This window comes from Ursus arctos, unplaced genomic scaffold (assembly GCF_023065955.2).
Source record: "Ursus arctos isolate Adak ecotype North America unplaced genomic scaffold, UrsArc2.0 scaffold_13, whole genome shotgun sequence".
Taxonomy (NCBI): domain Eukaryota; kingdom Metazoa; phylum Chordata; class Mammalia; order Carnivora; family Ursidae; genus Ursus; species Ursus arctos.
In genome coordinates, this window is record NW_026622797.1 from 42,376,424 (window position 1) to 42,392,047 (window position 15,624).

The window sequence follows — 15,624 nt, forward strand, 5'->3', positions numbered from 1 at the left end:
CTACATAACTCATGGTACTGTGGTTTTTAAAAATTCCCTGTTATGAATGTTAAGGTCGATAATACTCTTAACTCTTACATCAAATTATTAGAATACTTAAAATTCTGCTTTTAACAGTCTCTTAGAAAAGCATATTCTTTATAATGTCACCTCAATTTATGTTTTGCAGGCAGAAGCAACAGATTACCCACCTACATGAGAGGATAAGGGATAATGAATTACGGGCACAACATGCCATGTTAGGGCATTATGTAAACTGCGAAGATTCTTATGTGGCTGGTTTGCAGGTAAGATATAGAGAATTTTGTAGTTGTTTTATTAATAAAGCATGTGTTAATTATATAATTAGCTTGTAAGATGAGGATACTTTTTAATTAATCCATTCATATGGTTCATATTTAGGTACATAGTAAAAGATGTCCAAGAACTGTTTTCCAAATGTCCAGTTCATATCCCCTTCCCACACACATAAGGAGTTACTGTTAACAGTTCCTAGTGTATCCTTCCAGAATTGATGTATATCACTAGCAGATATAAATGTATTTTATTCCCGTACCTTCACAAAAAGTATCAAAATATATACATTATCCAGCACCTTGCTTTTTTTCCCTTTATATTTTATAAATTATTTAAAATACAATGATTAAAAAAGCAGAAACAGACTTGAATACAGAGAACAAACTGATGGTTACCTGGGGGAATGGGCAGAATGGGTGAAGGGGAGTGGGAGGTACTTCCTGTTATGGAGTGATTAAGTCTTGGGAGATAAAAGGTACAGGATAGGGGATGTAGTCAATGGTATTGTAATAGTGTTGTATGATGACAGATGGCAGTTACACTTATGGTGAGCAGAGCATAACATACAGACTTGTTGAATCACTATGTTGTACCCCTGAAACTAACGTAATGTGTGTCAACTATACTTCACTGAAACAAATACAGTGATTATTTCTATATCTTTACAAAGATAGCATCCCTTTTTTTTGCTTTTATAGCTAATGATTTCTTGTTTTGTGGAGATAGCATAATTTATTCATCTTGTCCCTACTAGTCAGAATTTGGGTTGTTTCTAGTTTAGGGCTACTATAAATAATGTTGTAAAGAATAACCTTTTATAAAAACTGTTTTGCTCATATGCAAGTATTTTTGTAAGTTAAATTCTCAGGTGAAATTTGTAAGTGTTGTATGAGTTGGTCATTTTTAATTGATATTATCAAATTGCTATTGTGTTATCGAACTGTGAGGTTTTTTTTTTTTTTTTTTTTTTTGCCCTTCTCTTATATAGGGTAGGGTGGGGAGTTCTCTCCATGGTTTTTAAAAAAATTTAAAATTGTGTAAAATACATATGAAGTCTACCATCTTAACCATTTTTTTCATCTTAACTATTTTTAAGTATACAGTTCAGTGGTGTCAAATACATTTATAATATTGTGCAATCATCACCACCATCCATTTCTATACCTCTTTATGTCTTATAAAACTAAAACTTTGTACTCATTAAACAGTAACTCCCCATTTGCCTCCCCAACCCCTGGCAACTACTGTTCTACTTTCATTCTCTATGATTTTGAGTACTCCAAAATCTCATGTTAAATAAATCATACAATTTTTGTCTTTTGTAACTGGCTTATTTCACTTAGCATAGTTTCTTCAAAGTTCATCCAGGCCATAGTGTATGTCAGAATTTCCTTCCTTTTTAAGGCTGAATAATATTCTATTATATGTGTATGCCACATTTTGTTTTATCCATTCATCTTTTGATGTTTGCTTCCACATTTTTTTAAAAGATTTTATTTGTTTATTTGAGAGAGACAGAGAGCATGAGCAGGGGGAAGGGCAGAGGGAGGGAGAGGGAAAAGCAGACTCCCCTGCTGAGTGGGGATCCCAATGTGGGGGCCGATCCCAGGACCCCGAGATCATGACCTGAGCCAATGGCAGATGCCTAACTGACTGAGCCACCCAGGAGCCCTGTTTGTTTCCACATATTAGTTATAGTGAATGATGCTGCTGTGGACGTTTTTTTATATGTATTTTAATGAGTGTATAAGTATCTCTTGCAGACCCTTGCTTTCAGTTTTTTGGGTTTATATCCAGAAGTAGAATTGCTGGATCATATAGTAATTCTTTTTTTAATTTTTTGAGGAAGCGCCATATTGTTTTCCACAGTGGCTGTACCATTTTGGATTTCCACCAATAGTGTACAATGGTTCTAGTTATTACACATGGTCACCAACACTTGTTATTTTTTTATTTTTGATAGTAGCCATCCCAGTGGATATGAGGTGGTATTTTATTGTAGTTTTGGTTTGCATTTCCTTAATGATTAATGATATGAGCATGTTTTTATGGCATATTGGCTATTTGTATATCTTCTTAAGGAAAATACCTTTTCAAGTCCTTTGCCCATTTTTGAATTGGTTCGTTGTTTTTTGTTGTTGAGTTTTAAAAATTCTCTATATATTCTAGATATTAACCCCTTATCAAATATATGATTTGCAAGTATTTTTTCCCATTCTATTGACTGGCTCTTTTCTCTGTTGGTAGTATCTTTTCATGCACAAAATTTTTAATTTTTCAAGTCCAGTTTGTTCACTTTTTCTTTAATTGCCTGTGTCTTTGGTGTCATATCCAAGAACTCATTGCCAAATTCAATGTCATGAAGCTTTTGCCACATGTTTTCTTTGAGGAGTTTATAGTTTTAGGTCTTATGTTTAGGTCTTTGATCTGTTTTGAGTTAATTTTTCTATATGTTATTAGGTAAGGGTTCAGCTTCATTCTTATGCATATGGATAATCCTGTTTTTCCAGCACCATTTGTTGAAAAGACTTCCACATTGAATGGTCTTGGCACCTTGTTAAAAATCATTTGACCGTGTATGCCAGGATTTATCTCTGGGCTCTGGATTCCATTCCATTGGTCTATATATGTCTTTTATTATCCAGTACCACACAGTTTTGAAATCCAGAAGTATGAGTCCCCCAGCTTTGTTCTTCTTTTTAAGATTGTTTAAGCTGAGATTCTATATGAATTTTAGGGTGGGTTTTTCTCTTTCTTAAAAAAAAAAAAAATGTGATTTTGATATGGATTGCACTGAACCGGTAGATTGCTTTGGGTAGTATTAACATCTTAACAATATTAATAACAGGGGATATGTTTCCATTTATTTATGTCTTCACTTTCTTTCAGCAATATTTTGTAGTTTTTATTATACAAGTCTTTTACCTCCTTGGTTAATTCCTAAGTATTTTATTCTTTTTGATACTGTTGTAAATAGAATTGTTTTCATAATTTTCTTTTCAGATTGTTCATTGTTAGCGCATAGAAATGCAACAAATTTTTGTGTGTTGACTTTGTATCCTAATACTTTGTTGAATTTATTCAATAGCTCTAACAAGCTTTTTGTTGAATTTTTAGGATTTTCTACATGTAAGACTATATCACCTGAACAGAGATGATTTCACGGCTTCCTTTCCAATTTAGATGTCTTGTATTTCTTTTCCTTGCCTAATGACTCTGGCTATAACTTCCAGTATTTTGTTGAATAGAAAATGGGAATCCTTGCCTAGTTCATGATCTTAGAGGAAAAGCTTTCAGTCTTTCATCATTGAGTGTAATGTTTGCTGTGGGTTTTTTCTGTATAGCTTTTATTATGTTGAGGTAGTTTCCTTATGTTCCTAGTTTTTTGTGTTTTAATCAGCAAAGGATGTTGAATTTTGTCATGCTTTTTCAACATCAGTTGAGATGATTGTGGGGTTTTTCCCCCTTTATTCTGTTGATGCAGTATTGTACATTGATCAGTTTTGATATGTTGAACCATGTTTGCATTCCAGGAATAAATCCTACTTGGTCATAGATTATAATCCTTTTAATATACTGCCGAATTCAGTTTGTTATTATCGTGTTGAGGATTTTTGCATCAAAGATATTGGTCTGTAGTTTTCTTGTAGTGTCTTTGGCTTTAGTATCAAAATAATGCTGGCTTCACAGAATGACTTAGGAAGTGTAGTTTCTTCTCTTTCAGTGTTTGGAAAAGTTCGAAAGGGATTGGTGTTAGTTCTTTTTTTACATGTTTGGTAGAATTCACTAGTGAAGCCATCAGGTCCAGGGCTCGGGCTTTTTGTGGGGGTGGGGGGGAGATTTTTAATTACTGATTCAATCTCTTAATAGATAGGTCTGCTCAGATTTTCTGTTTCTTCATGATTTAGTCTTGATAGGTTTTATGTTTTTAGGAATTTGTCCATTGTATCTGGTTTATCCAGTTTGTTGGCATACAGTTAATTGTTCACAGTACTCTTATAATCCTTTTTATGTCTGTAGAATTGATAAGTTAATGTCATTACTTTCATTTCTGATTTTAGTAATTAGTGTCTTTTCCCTTAGTCCATCTAGGTAAAGGTTTATCAATTTTGTTGATTTTTTTCAGAGAACCAAATTTTGGTTTCATTAATTTTCTCCATTGTTTTTATATTCTCTATTTCGTTTATACTGTTTGAATCTTTATTATTTCATTCCTTCTGATAGTTTTGGTTTTAGTTTATTCTCTCCTTCCAGCCTTAGGTTGTAAAGTTAGGTTGTTGATTTGAGATCTTTCTTGTTTTCTTCATATGGTTTTAATATGTTTTTCTCCTGAGTGATTTCTTTTTATAGATTTAAGTCCCATTCATATTTCTTTTCTGTGAAATGTCATTTCATATTGATACTTTGCTTGTTTTTTTCTGTTAGGTATTGGTTTTTTGCTTATTAATTTTATAAGCCCTTTACATATTAAAGAAATTAGCTTTTTGTCTATAATTTGATTTGAAAATACATTTTCTGAATTTGTCATATTTTCTTTCTATTTGTGTCATTCTATTTCTTTTTCCTATATCCATTATTTTCTACTATGAAGTCTCTCTAATTCTTACAAGTATTTTATAAATAAGTCCTACCTTCACTAATAAACCCATTTAAGAAAATAGTTACTAAACATCCACTGTGTTAAGTTATGAGGTCACAAAGGTGAAGAATAGTTCCTACCTTCATCGACCTCAAACTACAGAGGGAGAGACCATATAGGTAAACATGTTTACCCATTCCTTTAAAATTTATGTTCACTGTGGGTAAGGCAATGTCTAGGTGCAAGGAATAGAAATGTGAATGAGGTTGGTTTTGCCGCTGAGAGTACAATCTAATGGGAACATGGTCTAATGGGAACACAGGGTATGTAAGGCCTTATAACAAAATTGATATGGCTGGAAGGGTGACTTTCCCCAATTATTACTCTTTTTAAGAATTTTTCTTAAAACTTGTTTGTATGTTTTTCTATGTAGACTTCATATTTGACTTATTTCCAAAACATTACTATTAGCATTTTCATTGGGATCAAAAGTGAGGACTAATAACTTTATGGCAGTATATACTTCTATTTGTAGAAGGTTTGTCTTTATTTCTAGAATTTTAGAAAAACATTTTAAGTAGAATTTTTTTCCTCTGTTATATTTTCAAACTTGTTTTTATGTATTAGAGGAATTGGTATATTAAAGTCAGGAAATATTGAAGAACAACTAATCTTCAGACTAACTTTAGTCAGAAACATTTAACAGAGATTCCAGCTTGCTTACCCTACTTCAGTTATTAATACATCAGAATATCTCATTACAATGTTGTCTCATCTGCTACTAGTTCTATCCCATGGTAGTAAGACTCTATGGTACTGAGATTAATAGTGTACAGTTATTTAAAAGTGGTATTTCTGTACTTATGTAAGTAGTATAATTTGCTTTGGTAACAGTTTTATAGAACCATGCAGTTTCTCCTTGTAACTTATTTTTCTGAATAAAGGGTTAGCTTGAATTATACAATTATATTATCAAAAGTGTGTGTATCTTAGTATGTATTTAAAAGCTGAAGAAGATGTTTTTTGACACAGCATCAGGCCAGTAGAGGGCTCTCCAAGTCAGTCTACAAGGAGGGATGTGGCAAAGGGGGCTGCTGAAAATATTAGAAGGATTTTAAATGATATGGGGAGTTAAAATATTGTTGAGAAGTTACACTTCAAAAGATAAGGGCAATTAATAAAAGAGAATACAAGGAAAACCCTAAGTACTGAATGGATATTATAAATATATGAGGTGAACTTTTTTTCAGTAGATAGATATAGAGAGCTGAAAAACGCCAAGGGTTTAAAAGAACAGCAAATACAATCATAAAATACTTCATAGCGAATGAAGAATTTTTTGGTGTATGAATAGTGCTTTTCTTTTTTTATTGAATAAATTTGACATATAATATGTAAATTTAAGGTGTACACAGCATGCTACTTTAACACATTTATATAATGTTTGCTTATGTAGTAATATTTATTGAATTAAATAGTTATAGTGTATATTATTGTTTATATTCATTATACTGTGCCCGAAATTTCTATGGCTTATTTACTACTCCTTACAAGTTTCTACCCCTATGTACTATTGCTCTGATCTCCACCTTCCCACCTCCCATCCTTTGGTAACTATCGTTTTACTCTCTGCTTTTTACAGGTTTAACTTTTTTAGATTCTACATATAAGTGATATCATACAGTACTTCTCTTTCTCTGTCTGATTTATATTGCTTAATGTAATGTGCTTAAGGTCCATTCATGTTGTCACAAATGGTAGGATATCTTCCTTTTCATGGCTGGATAATATTCCACTGTGTATATTACCTTATCTTTTTGTATCCACTGATGAGCATATGGGTTGTTTCCATATTCTAGCTATTATGAATAATGCTGTGATAGACATGAGTGGGTATATATCTTGTCAAAATCCTGTTTGCAGGGCACCTGGGTGGCTCAGTTGGTTAAGCATCTGCCTTGGGCTCAGGTCATGATCCTGGAGTCCCAGCATTGAGGCCTGTGTCGGGCTCCCTGCTCAGCGTGTAGTCTGTTTCTCCCTCTGACCCTCCTTCCTGTTGTGCTCTCTCTCTCTCACTCTCTCTCAAATAAATAAAATCTTTAAAAAGAAAAAAATCCTGTTTGCATTTTCTTTGGAAATATACCCAGAAATGGGATTGCTGGATTGTATGGAAGATCTATTTTATTGGTCCATAGTGGCTGGACAAATTTCCATTCCCACCAATGCTGTGTATGGGTTCCTTTTTCACCACATTCTTGCCAGCTTCTGTTATTTCTTGTCTTCTTGATGATGGTCGTTTTAGCATATGTGACAGGGTAGCTCATTGTGGTTTTGATTTGCATTTTCCTGATGATTAATGATGTGGAGCATCTTCCCATGTGTCTGTTAGCCATTTTGATGTCCTCTTTGGAAAAATACCTGTTTAGTTCTTTTGCCCATTTTTTAAATTGGATTGATTATTTTTAATTATTAAATTGAATTCTTTATATATTTTGGATGTTAATCCTTATCTGATATATGGTTTCCTGAAATATTTTCCTATTCTATAGGTTGTTTTTTCATTTTTTAAATTATTAGATCTCCTGTGCAGAAGCATCTGAGTTTGATGTACTTCCATTTGTTGATTTTTGTTTTTGTTGTTTGTGTTTTTGGTGTCATGTCCAAAAAACAAGTCATTGCTGAGGCCAATATTGATGACTTTTCCCCCTTGTGCTTCATTCTAGGAGTTTTATGGTATCAGACCTTTTAAGTCTTCAATCTATTTCAAGTTAATTTTTGTGAGTGGTGTGAGAGAGGGGCTCGATTTCATTGTTCTGCATGTGCTTCTACAGTTTATCCAGCACATTTGTTAAGGAGACTATCCTTTCCTCATTGGGTATTCTTTTGTCACATGTAATTTGACTGTATATGCCAGGATTTAATTCTGGGCTGTCTGCTCTGTTCCGTTGGTTGATATGTCTTTTTTGTGCCAGTACTGTACTGTTTTTATTACTATGGCTTTTTAGTATAGTCTGAAATCCAGAAGCATGACACTTCTGGCTTTAATTTTTTTTTTGGTTTCTCAGGATTGCTTTGGCTATTTGGGGGTCTTTTGTGATTCCCCACAGATTTTAGAGTTGTTTTTTCAATTTCTATGAAGAATAATAGCAGAGGAATTTTTACCTTGGATGTATGAATAATGTTATTTTATATGCACAGCATTATATATATGCACATTTTGGGGCCCATAGCTTATTCATCTTAATTCCATAGCACTTTAAACAAAGAAAATTATACTTTTCATATTCTGTATATCTGAGGTTAAAGTAAATTTTTGAAATAAAATAACATTCTTTTATGAAATTATAGGTGTAAAACATATTCTTGAGAAATAACTCTATTTGCCTATTAAAAACTTTGAACAGTCTTCCAATCAAGATGAAATATCAGCCAAATCTCATAGGTAGAAAATGAGAACTAGATCCTTATCCTAAAATTCATACTTTCTAAATTGTTTTAGTAGTAGAATTGCTGCAACTGAAGAGAGATTTGTATTTATAATGCTTTATACCGAAATTTCAACCTATGATTGACAGGCCTTCTTGGGGAAAAAAAAAATAAGAAGGACCCTTTTACCTTTTGTTAAAAACTGAATAAGAAAGAGATGCCTTCCTTTAATATGGATGTGAACCTTGGAAAGACCAACCGAATAATATATATATATATTTTTAAAGATTTTATATATTTATTTGACAGAGAGACAGCCAGTGAGAGAGGGAACACAAGCAGGGGGAGTGGGAGAGGAAGAAGCAGGCTTCCCAGCAGAGCAGGGAGCCCAATGCGGGGGCTTGATCCCAGGACTCTGGGATCGCGCCCTGGGCCGAAGGTAGACACTTAATGACTGAGCCACCCAGGCACCCCAAATAATATTTACTTTAATTAAGCTTCATTGATGCATCATTTCTTATTGTTTTTCCATTTTATACTTTTTCTTTATATATAATTTATAAATTTTTTTCTATTTGTTTTTCCTTCAGCCATCTTTTCTACCAAGTCTTTTGGTTTTAATGAGCATTTCATAAATGAGTTCTACCTTTACAAATGAGCTTGTTTAACAACATACAAGCATCTAATGTGGTAAATGCTGGAGCCACAAGAGTGAAGAATAGTTTCTATTTTCATGGATCTTGAAGTCTACAGAGACTGTGTCAAAAAACTGTTCAACCATTTCTTCAGAAATTATTTATGTTTCCTATGTATAAGACACCATGTAGGCACTAGTAACATAAATATGAGTGAAGTTTTTTTTTTTCTTCAAAGAGTGTACAATCTAATGAGGAAGACAGATAAATAAGAGAGAATTGCAGTAAGTTCGAGGTGCTCAAATGGGAGATATATATATATAAAGTGCTATGGGAATTCCTACTAAGAACATACAAACTAGCCTTCCAAAGGTTGGCTCAAACTTCCTATAGGAAGGGATATCTGATCTGAGAACCTGATGAAGTAAAAGAATTTAGCGGGTGAAAGACATGGAGTAAAAGTGCTTGAAGTGTAGTATATTGTGTGTGAAGAGGTCCAAAGGCAAGAGAGGAAATAATACATTTGGAAAACTACAAATTACTGTGTATGGATGAAGTGCAAAATGAGAGAAGAATAGTGGTAAGAATTGTGGTTAAAGACGTAATCAGGGGTCAATTAGAGCAAAGGCTTGTAAAGTAACCCATTTGTCCCAAGTTTAGGTACAGTTCCAGGTAATGCCTGTTGTACTAGCATAATGATTAATAGCACCCTCTTTTACTCTCCCAAGTATCCTAGTTTGGTTACCCCAGTGGCATAACAGATTTAAGGTAGCTGTTGAGGCAGAAACCAGTCAGGAGGCTATCTCAATAGTCTAAAACTTAAACGAACACCTGAATTTTAAAACAAACATAGGTCATGACAAGAGGAGGAATATATAGTAAACATCTGTGTGACCCAAGCATGGGCTTGATTTAATGACTTTTTAATGGGTTAGAGAAATGATTGCCTAGTTTCAGATGGGCAAAATGAATTGGTTTATTTATATTGTCAAAGACCAGGATAGAGATGACTACATCAGGAATAAGTTTAGAGGAAAAAAATAATGAGTTAAGCTTATATATTATATTGTAAATTTGAGATCGAGGTGAAGAATGAGGGTGATATTCATAGGTAGGTCTAAGGTAGAGATTAGAGACTTAGGACTTGTCAGTTCACCTGGGTTGTCGTTGAAGCTTGGGCATGATCAGGTGTTCCCGAGAGTGAAGAAAATGGGACCCAGAAATAACTACAGGGACTAGCAGTATTGTAGAAGGCAGTAAAAAAGTACAACCTGCAAAGGGGCATGGCAGGGATGGGTGGGGGTAGTATTGTCATAGAAATGAAGGGAAGACAGGCTTCATAGATTCAGTGGTTGTGGGACACTCAGCCTGAAAAAGGAATTTAAAGGCTTAAAGCAGTTCTGGCTTCAGACTTTTCTCTTTCTTTCTGCTTAATTTCATCTACAAGTTCTACAGCTTGTCTTGCTATGAAACACATTTCTGTAGTGCACATTTGCCTGTACACTAATGGTAGGTAGAATGTTGTCAGTACACTATTCAAGTTTCATTGGTTCGAATGTGGTTTTTGTTTCGTTTTTCCAGGTAGGGGGAGTTAGGACAATGGGAGTTAAAGTAGAATCTTTGGAGGCTGCAGAAAAGGCCTAGGCTCACTTACTGCATTGACAGCAGAAACCTCTTCTAGCTTCATTTTCAGAAAATTGTAAGGGGGGCGACTGGGTGGCTCAGTCGTTAAGCGCCTGCCTTTGGCTCAGGGCATGATCCTGGCGTTCTGGGATCGAGCCCCGCATCAGGCTCCTCTGTTGAGAGCCTGCTTCTTCCTCTCTCACCCCCCTGCTTGTGTTTCCTCTCTCGCTGGCTGTCTCTCTGTCAAATAAATAAATAAAATCTTTAAAAAAAAAATTGTAAGAGTACTGTACTGTCTTGAGAAATGGCCTCCCTCTTTTAGTGGTTTCGGGTCATGGCAGGTTGTATTGCCTCCTACCCACCTGAATGGTAGTCCCTATAGTGCAGAGTTCTGCCTATATCATCTCAACACCCACCAGACCTGCTGTAATTCAAGTGCCACCAGCATTTTGACAGTTTCTGTGCATGCGGTTGTTTAATATTAACTGTGACTGCCTGCCCAAAATGTTGAGCTCTTCTCCCCAGTTTCTGTTTTGATTAGTAATTTGGTTTAAGTTGCATAGGCTTTGAGTGGCCTATTCTTGTTTTTACTTTTCTTTTAAATCCTACTATTTTTAGTGCTTGATTTTTGAATGGTTTTCCAGAAATGTTTATATTTCATTGTCCTAAAAACACCTATATTAACTTATTTGTAAAATTAATAAATTTCATATTTTAGAGCAGTTTTAGGTTCACAGCAGAGTTGAACAGAATGTACAGAGAGTTCTCTTATATCCTATGCTGCCACACACCTACAGCCTTCTTCACTATTTTTTTTTAAAGATTTTTATTTATTTATTTGACAGAGAGAGAAACAGCCAGTGAGAGAGGGAACACAAGCATGGGGAGTAGGAGAGGAAGAAGCAGGCTCCCAGCGGAGGAGCCTGATGTGGGGCTCGATCCCAGAACGCCGGGATCACACCCTGAGCCGAAGGCAGACGCTTAACGACTGCGCCACCCAGGTGCCCCCTTCTTCACTATTGACATCCTGTATCACAGGGTATCTTTGTTACTATTGAACCTACATTGACACATCATTATCACTCAAAGGCCATAGTTCACATTAAGGTTCGCACTTGGTGTTACAATTCTGTGAGTTTGGACAAATATATAATGACCTGTATCCATCATTGTAGTATCATACAGAATAGTTTCACTACCCCAAAAATCTGTGCTTTCCCTGTTCATTCTCTACTCTCTCTTAGCCCCTGGTGACAATTAGTCTTTTTATTGTTTCCATAGTTTTGCCTCTTCCAGAATGTGATATAGTTGGAATCATGCAATATATAGCTTTTCATGATAGCTTCTTTCATTTTATAATATACATTTAAATTTCCTCTCTTTTCTTTAATAAGATTTTATTTATTTGAGGGAGAAAGCGAGAGACTGAGCAAGAACAGAGGGGGAGGGGCAAAGGGAGAGGGAGAAGCAGACTCCCCTATTGAGCAGGAGCCTGATGTAGGGCTCCATCCCAGGACCCTAGGATCATGTCCTGAGCTAAAGGCAGACACTTAACTGACTGAGCCACCCAGGCGCCCCTCCTCTATGTCTTTTCACATTTTGATAGATTACGTCTTTTTAGTGCTGAATAATATTCCATTATCTGGATGTACCACAGTTTATCTATTCACCCCCTGAAGGAAATTTTAGTTATTTTCAAGTTTTGGCGAATATGAATAAAGCTGCTATAAACTTCCATGTGAAGCTTTTTGTATAGCATACTTTCTATTCATTTGGGTAAATGCCAAGGAACACAATTGCTAGATCATATGGGAAAGAGTATTTTTAGTTTTTAACTCACTGCCAAACTGTCTTTCAAAGTGGCTATTACTTTACATTCCCACCAGCAATGAATGGGAGTTTCTGTTGTTCATATCCTTACCAGCATTTGGTGTTGTCAGTGTTTTGGATTTGGCCATTCTGATAGGTGTGTGGAGGTAGGTAGCTTGGTGTTTTAATTTGCAATTCCCTAAAAACATTTGATGTTGAACATCTTTTCATATATTTATTTGCCACCTGTATATTTTCTTCAGTGATGTGTCTGTTCAGGTCTTTTCCCCCTTTTTAATTGTGTTTATTTTTGAGTTCTTTGTATAGTTTGGATACAAATCCTTTAGATGTATCTTCTGCAAATAGTTTCTGCCAATATGTGGCCTATTTTCTCATTTTCTTGATAATGCCTTCTACAGAGCAGAGATTTTTAATGAAATCCAGCTTATTATTTGTTTCTTTTGTGGATCATATCTTTGGTAGTATATCTAAAAGTCATTGCCATATTCATAGTCTTCTAGGTGTTTTCCTATGTTCTAGGGGTTTTATAGTTTTGTATTTTGCATTTAGGTCTATAGTCCATTTTTAGTTAATTTTTGTGAAGAGTGTAAAACCTGTGCCTAGATTCATTTTCTTGTATGCGGATGTCCCATTGTTCCAGCATCAATTGTCGGAAGGACTTCCTTTGCTCTATTGTACTGCCTTTGTTCCTTTGTCAAAGATCAGTTGACTTGTGTTTATGTTGATCTGTTTCTGGGCTTTCTGTTCTGTTCCATTGACCTGTTTGTCTGGTCTTTCCTCAGTATCATACACTCTAGATTACTGTAGGTGTATTTTAAGTCTTGAAGTCAGGTAGTGGCAGTCCTCCATCTTTGTTCTTCTCCTTCAGTTTTATGTTGGCTATCCTGGGTCTTTTGTTTTTCCATAGAAACTTTAGAATCAATGTGTTGCTATCCACAAAACAACTTGCTGGGATTTTGTTTGAGATTGCTTTGAATCTATAGATTAAGCTAGGAAGAACCGAACATCTTGACAGCATTGAGGTTATCTATGTACGTGGAATATCTCTTTGTTTATTTGGTTCTTTTTTGATATCTTTGATCAGAATTTTGTAACTTTCTTTTTATGTATCTTATACATATTTTGTTATATTTGTACTTCATTTTTTGGAGTGCTAATGTAAGCGGCAGTGTGTTTTTAATTTCAAGTTCCACTTGTTCATTGCTGGTATATAGGAAAAGAACTGACTTTCATATATTAACCTTGTCTCTTGCAACCTTGCTATAATTGCTTATTAGTTTCAGGGGTGTTGTGTTTTTGTTTTTGTTTTTTGTTTTTGTTTTTGGTATGTTTTCAGTGATTTTATACATAAGATGATCATGTCATCTGTAAAAAAAAAAAAACAAAAACTGTTTTCTTTCTTTTTTCCCAATTGGCATACATTTTATTTTCTTCTCTTGTCTTACTGCATTCTGTAGGGCTTCCAATACAGTGTGGAAAATCAGTGGTGGGAAGAACATCCTTGCCTTGTTCCCAATATTAGCAGGAATGCTTCAAGTTTTTTACCATTGATTCTGCTGTTGGCTGCAGGATTTTTGTAGATGTTCTTTATCAAGTTTAGTAAGTTTGCTTCTAAGTTTTTCCAAGTTTGCTCAGAGTTTTTATCATGAATAACTGTTGAATTTTGTCAAATTTCTTTTCTGCATTTACTGATGTGATCATATGATTTTTCCTCGGTAGCCTGTTGATGTGATGGATTATATTAATTGGTTTTTGAATGTTGAACCAGCCTGAATTGCTGGGATAAATTTCAGTTGGTTATGGTGAATAATTCTTTTTATACATTCTTAGACTCAACTTGCCATTTTTTGTTTTGAGAATCTGCTTATGTAAAATAGACTGTGGTTTCCTTTTTTTTTTAATTAAAAAAAATTCTTTTAGTAATCTCTACACTCAACATGGGGCTTGAACTCACAACCCTGAGATCAAGAGTCACATGCTCTTCCAAATGAGCCAGCCAGGCACCCCTGTAATTTTCTTTTCTTGTAATGTCTTTGTCTCATTGGGTATTAGGGTAATTGTAGAATGAGTTAGGAATTATTCCCTCTGCTTCTCTGTCTAGAAGAGATTGTAGAAAGTCAATATAATTTCCTCCTTAAATATTTGGTAGAATTCACCAGTAAACCCTTCTAAGGCTAGTGCTTTCTGTTTTGGAAGGCTATTAATTATTTAGTCAATTTCTTTAATAAATATAGGCCTATTCAGATTATCTATTTCTTCTTGCATGAGTTTTGGCAGATTGTTTTTTTTAAGAAATTAGTCCATTTCATCTAGGTCATCAAATGTGTGGGCATAAAGTTGTTCATACTATTCCTTTATTATATTTTTAATGTCCATAGGATCTGTAGTGATACTCCCGTTTAACTTCTGATATTAGTAAATTTGTGTCTTCTCTCTTTTTTCTTAGTTAGCCTGACTAGAAGGTTATTGATTTTATAGATCTTTTCCAGAATGAACTTCTGGTTTTTTTATTTTCTCTATTGATTTTCTGTTTTCAGTTTCATTGATTTCTGCTCTTTTAATCTTTCCTTCTACCTACTTTGGGTTTAATTTGTTTTTCTGTGTCTAGTTTCCTAAGGTAGAAGCTTAGATAATTGATTTTAAATCTTTCTTCTTTTCTAATACGTGTACTTGATGGTATAAATTTCCCTCTCAGCACTGCTTTCACTGCATCCCACAAATTTTAGATAATCCATATTTTCATTTCCATTTAGTACAAAATATTTTTAAATTTCTTTTGAGATTTCTTCTTTGACCCATATATTATTTAGAAATGTGTTGTTTAATCTCCAAGCATTTCTGGATTTTATAGCTACCTTTCTGTTGATTTCTAGTTTAATTCCATTATGGTTTGAGAGAGCATACATTGTACAATATCTCTTCTTTCAAATTTGTTAAAGCATGTTTTAGCACCCAAAATGTGGTCTGTTTTGGTGAATGTTCTATGTGAGCTTGAGAAGAATGTGTAATCTGAAGTAGTCTGTACATGTCAGTTACATCCAGTCAATTGAGGATGTTGTTGAGTTTAACTTTGTGCTTACTAATTTTCTGCTTGCTGGATCTGTTCATTTCTGATAGAGGGTTGTTAAAGTGTCCAGCTATTATAGTGGACTCATCTGTTTCCCCTTGCAGTTCTCTCAGTTTTTACCTCACATATTTTGCTGCTGTCTTGTTAGGCACATACATATTAAGGAT

General features: G+C 34.5%; 1 protein-coding gene across 3 annotated transcripts in view; it reads left to right on the forward strand.

Moving 5' to 3' along the window:
• Nucleotides 1-15,624, forward strand: part of CEP85L (centrosomal protein 85 like) — a 161,300-nt gene that overhangs the window by 99,080 nt on the left and 46,596 nt on the right. For 2 of the 3 annotated variants that reach the window (XM_026504696.4, XM_044386278.3), the window contains exon 5: nt 170-287. In XM_026504696.4, the coding sequence (XP_026360481.2) occupies nt 170-287 (118 nt within the window). Of the gene's footprint in view, nt 1-169; nt 288-11,405; nt 11,562-15,624 lie in introns of all 3 variants that reach the window. The other variant, XM_048226184.2, reaches the window with a different exon arrangement.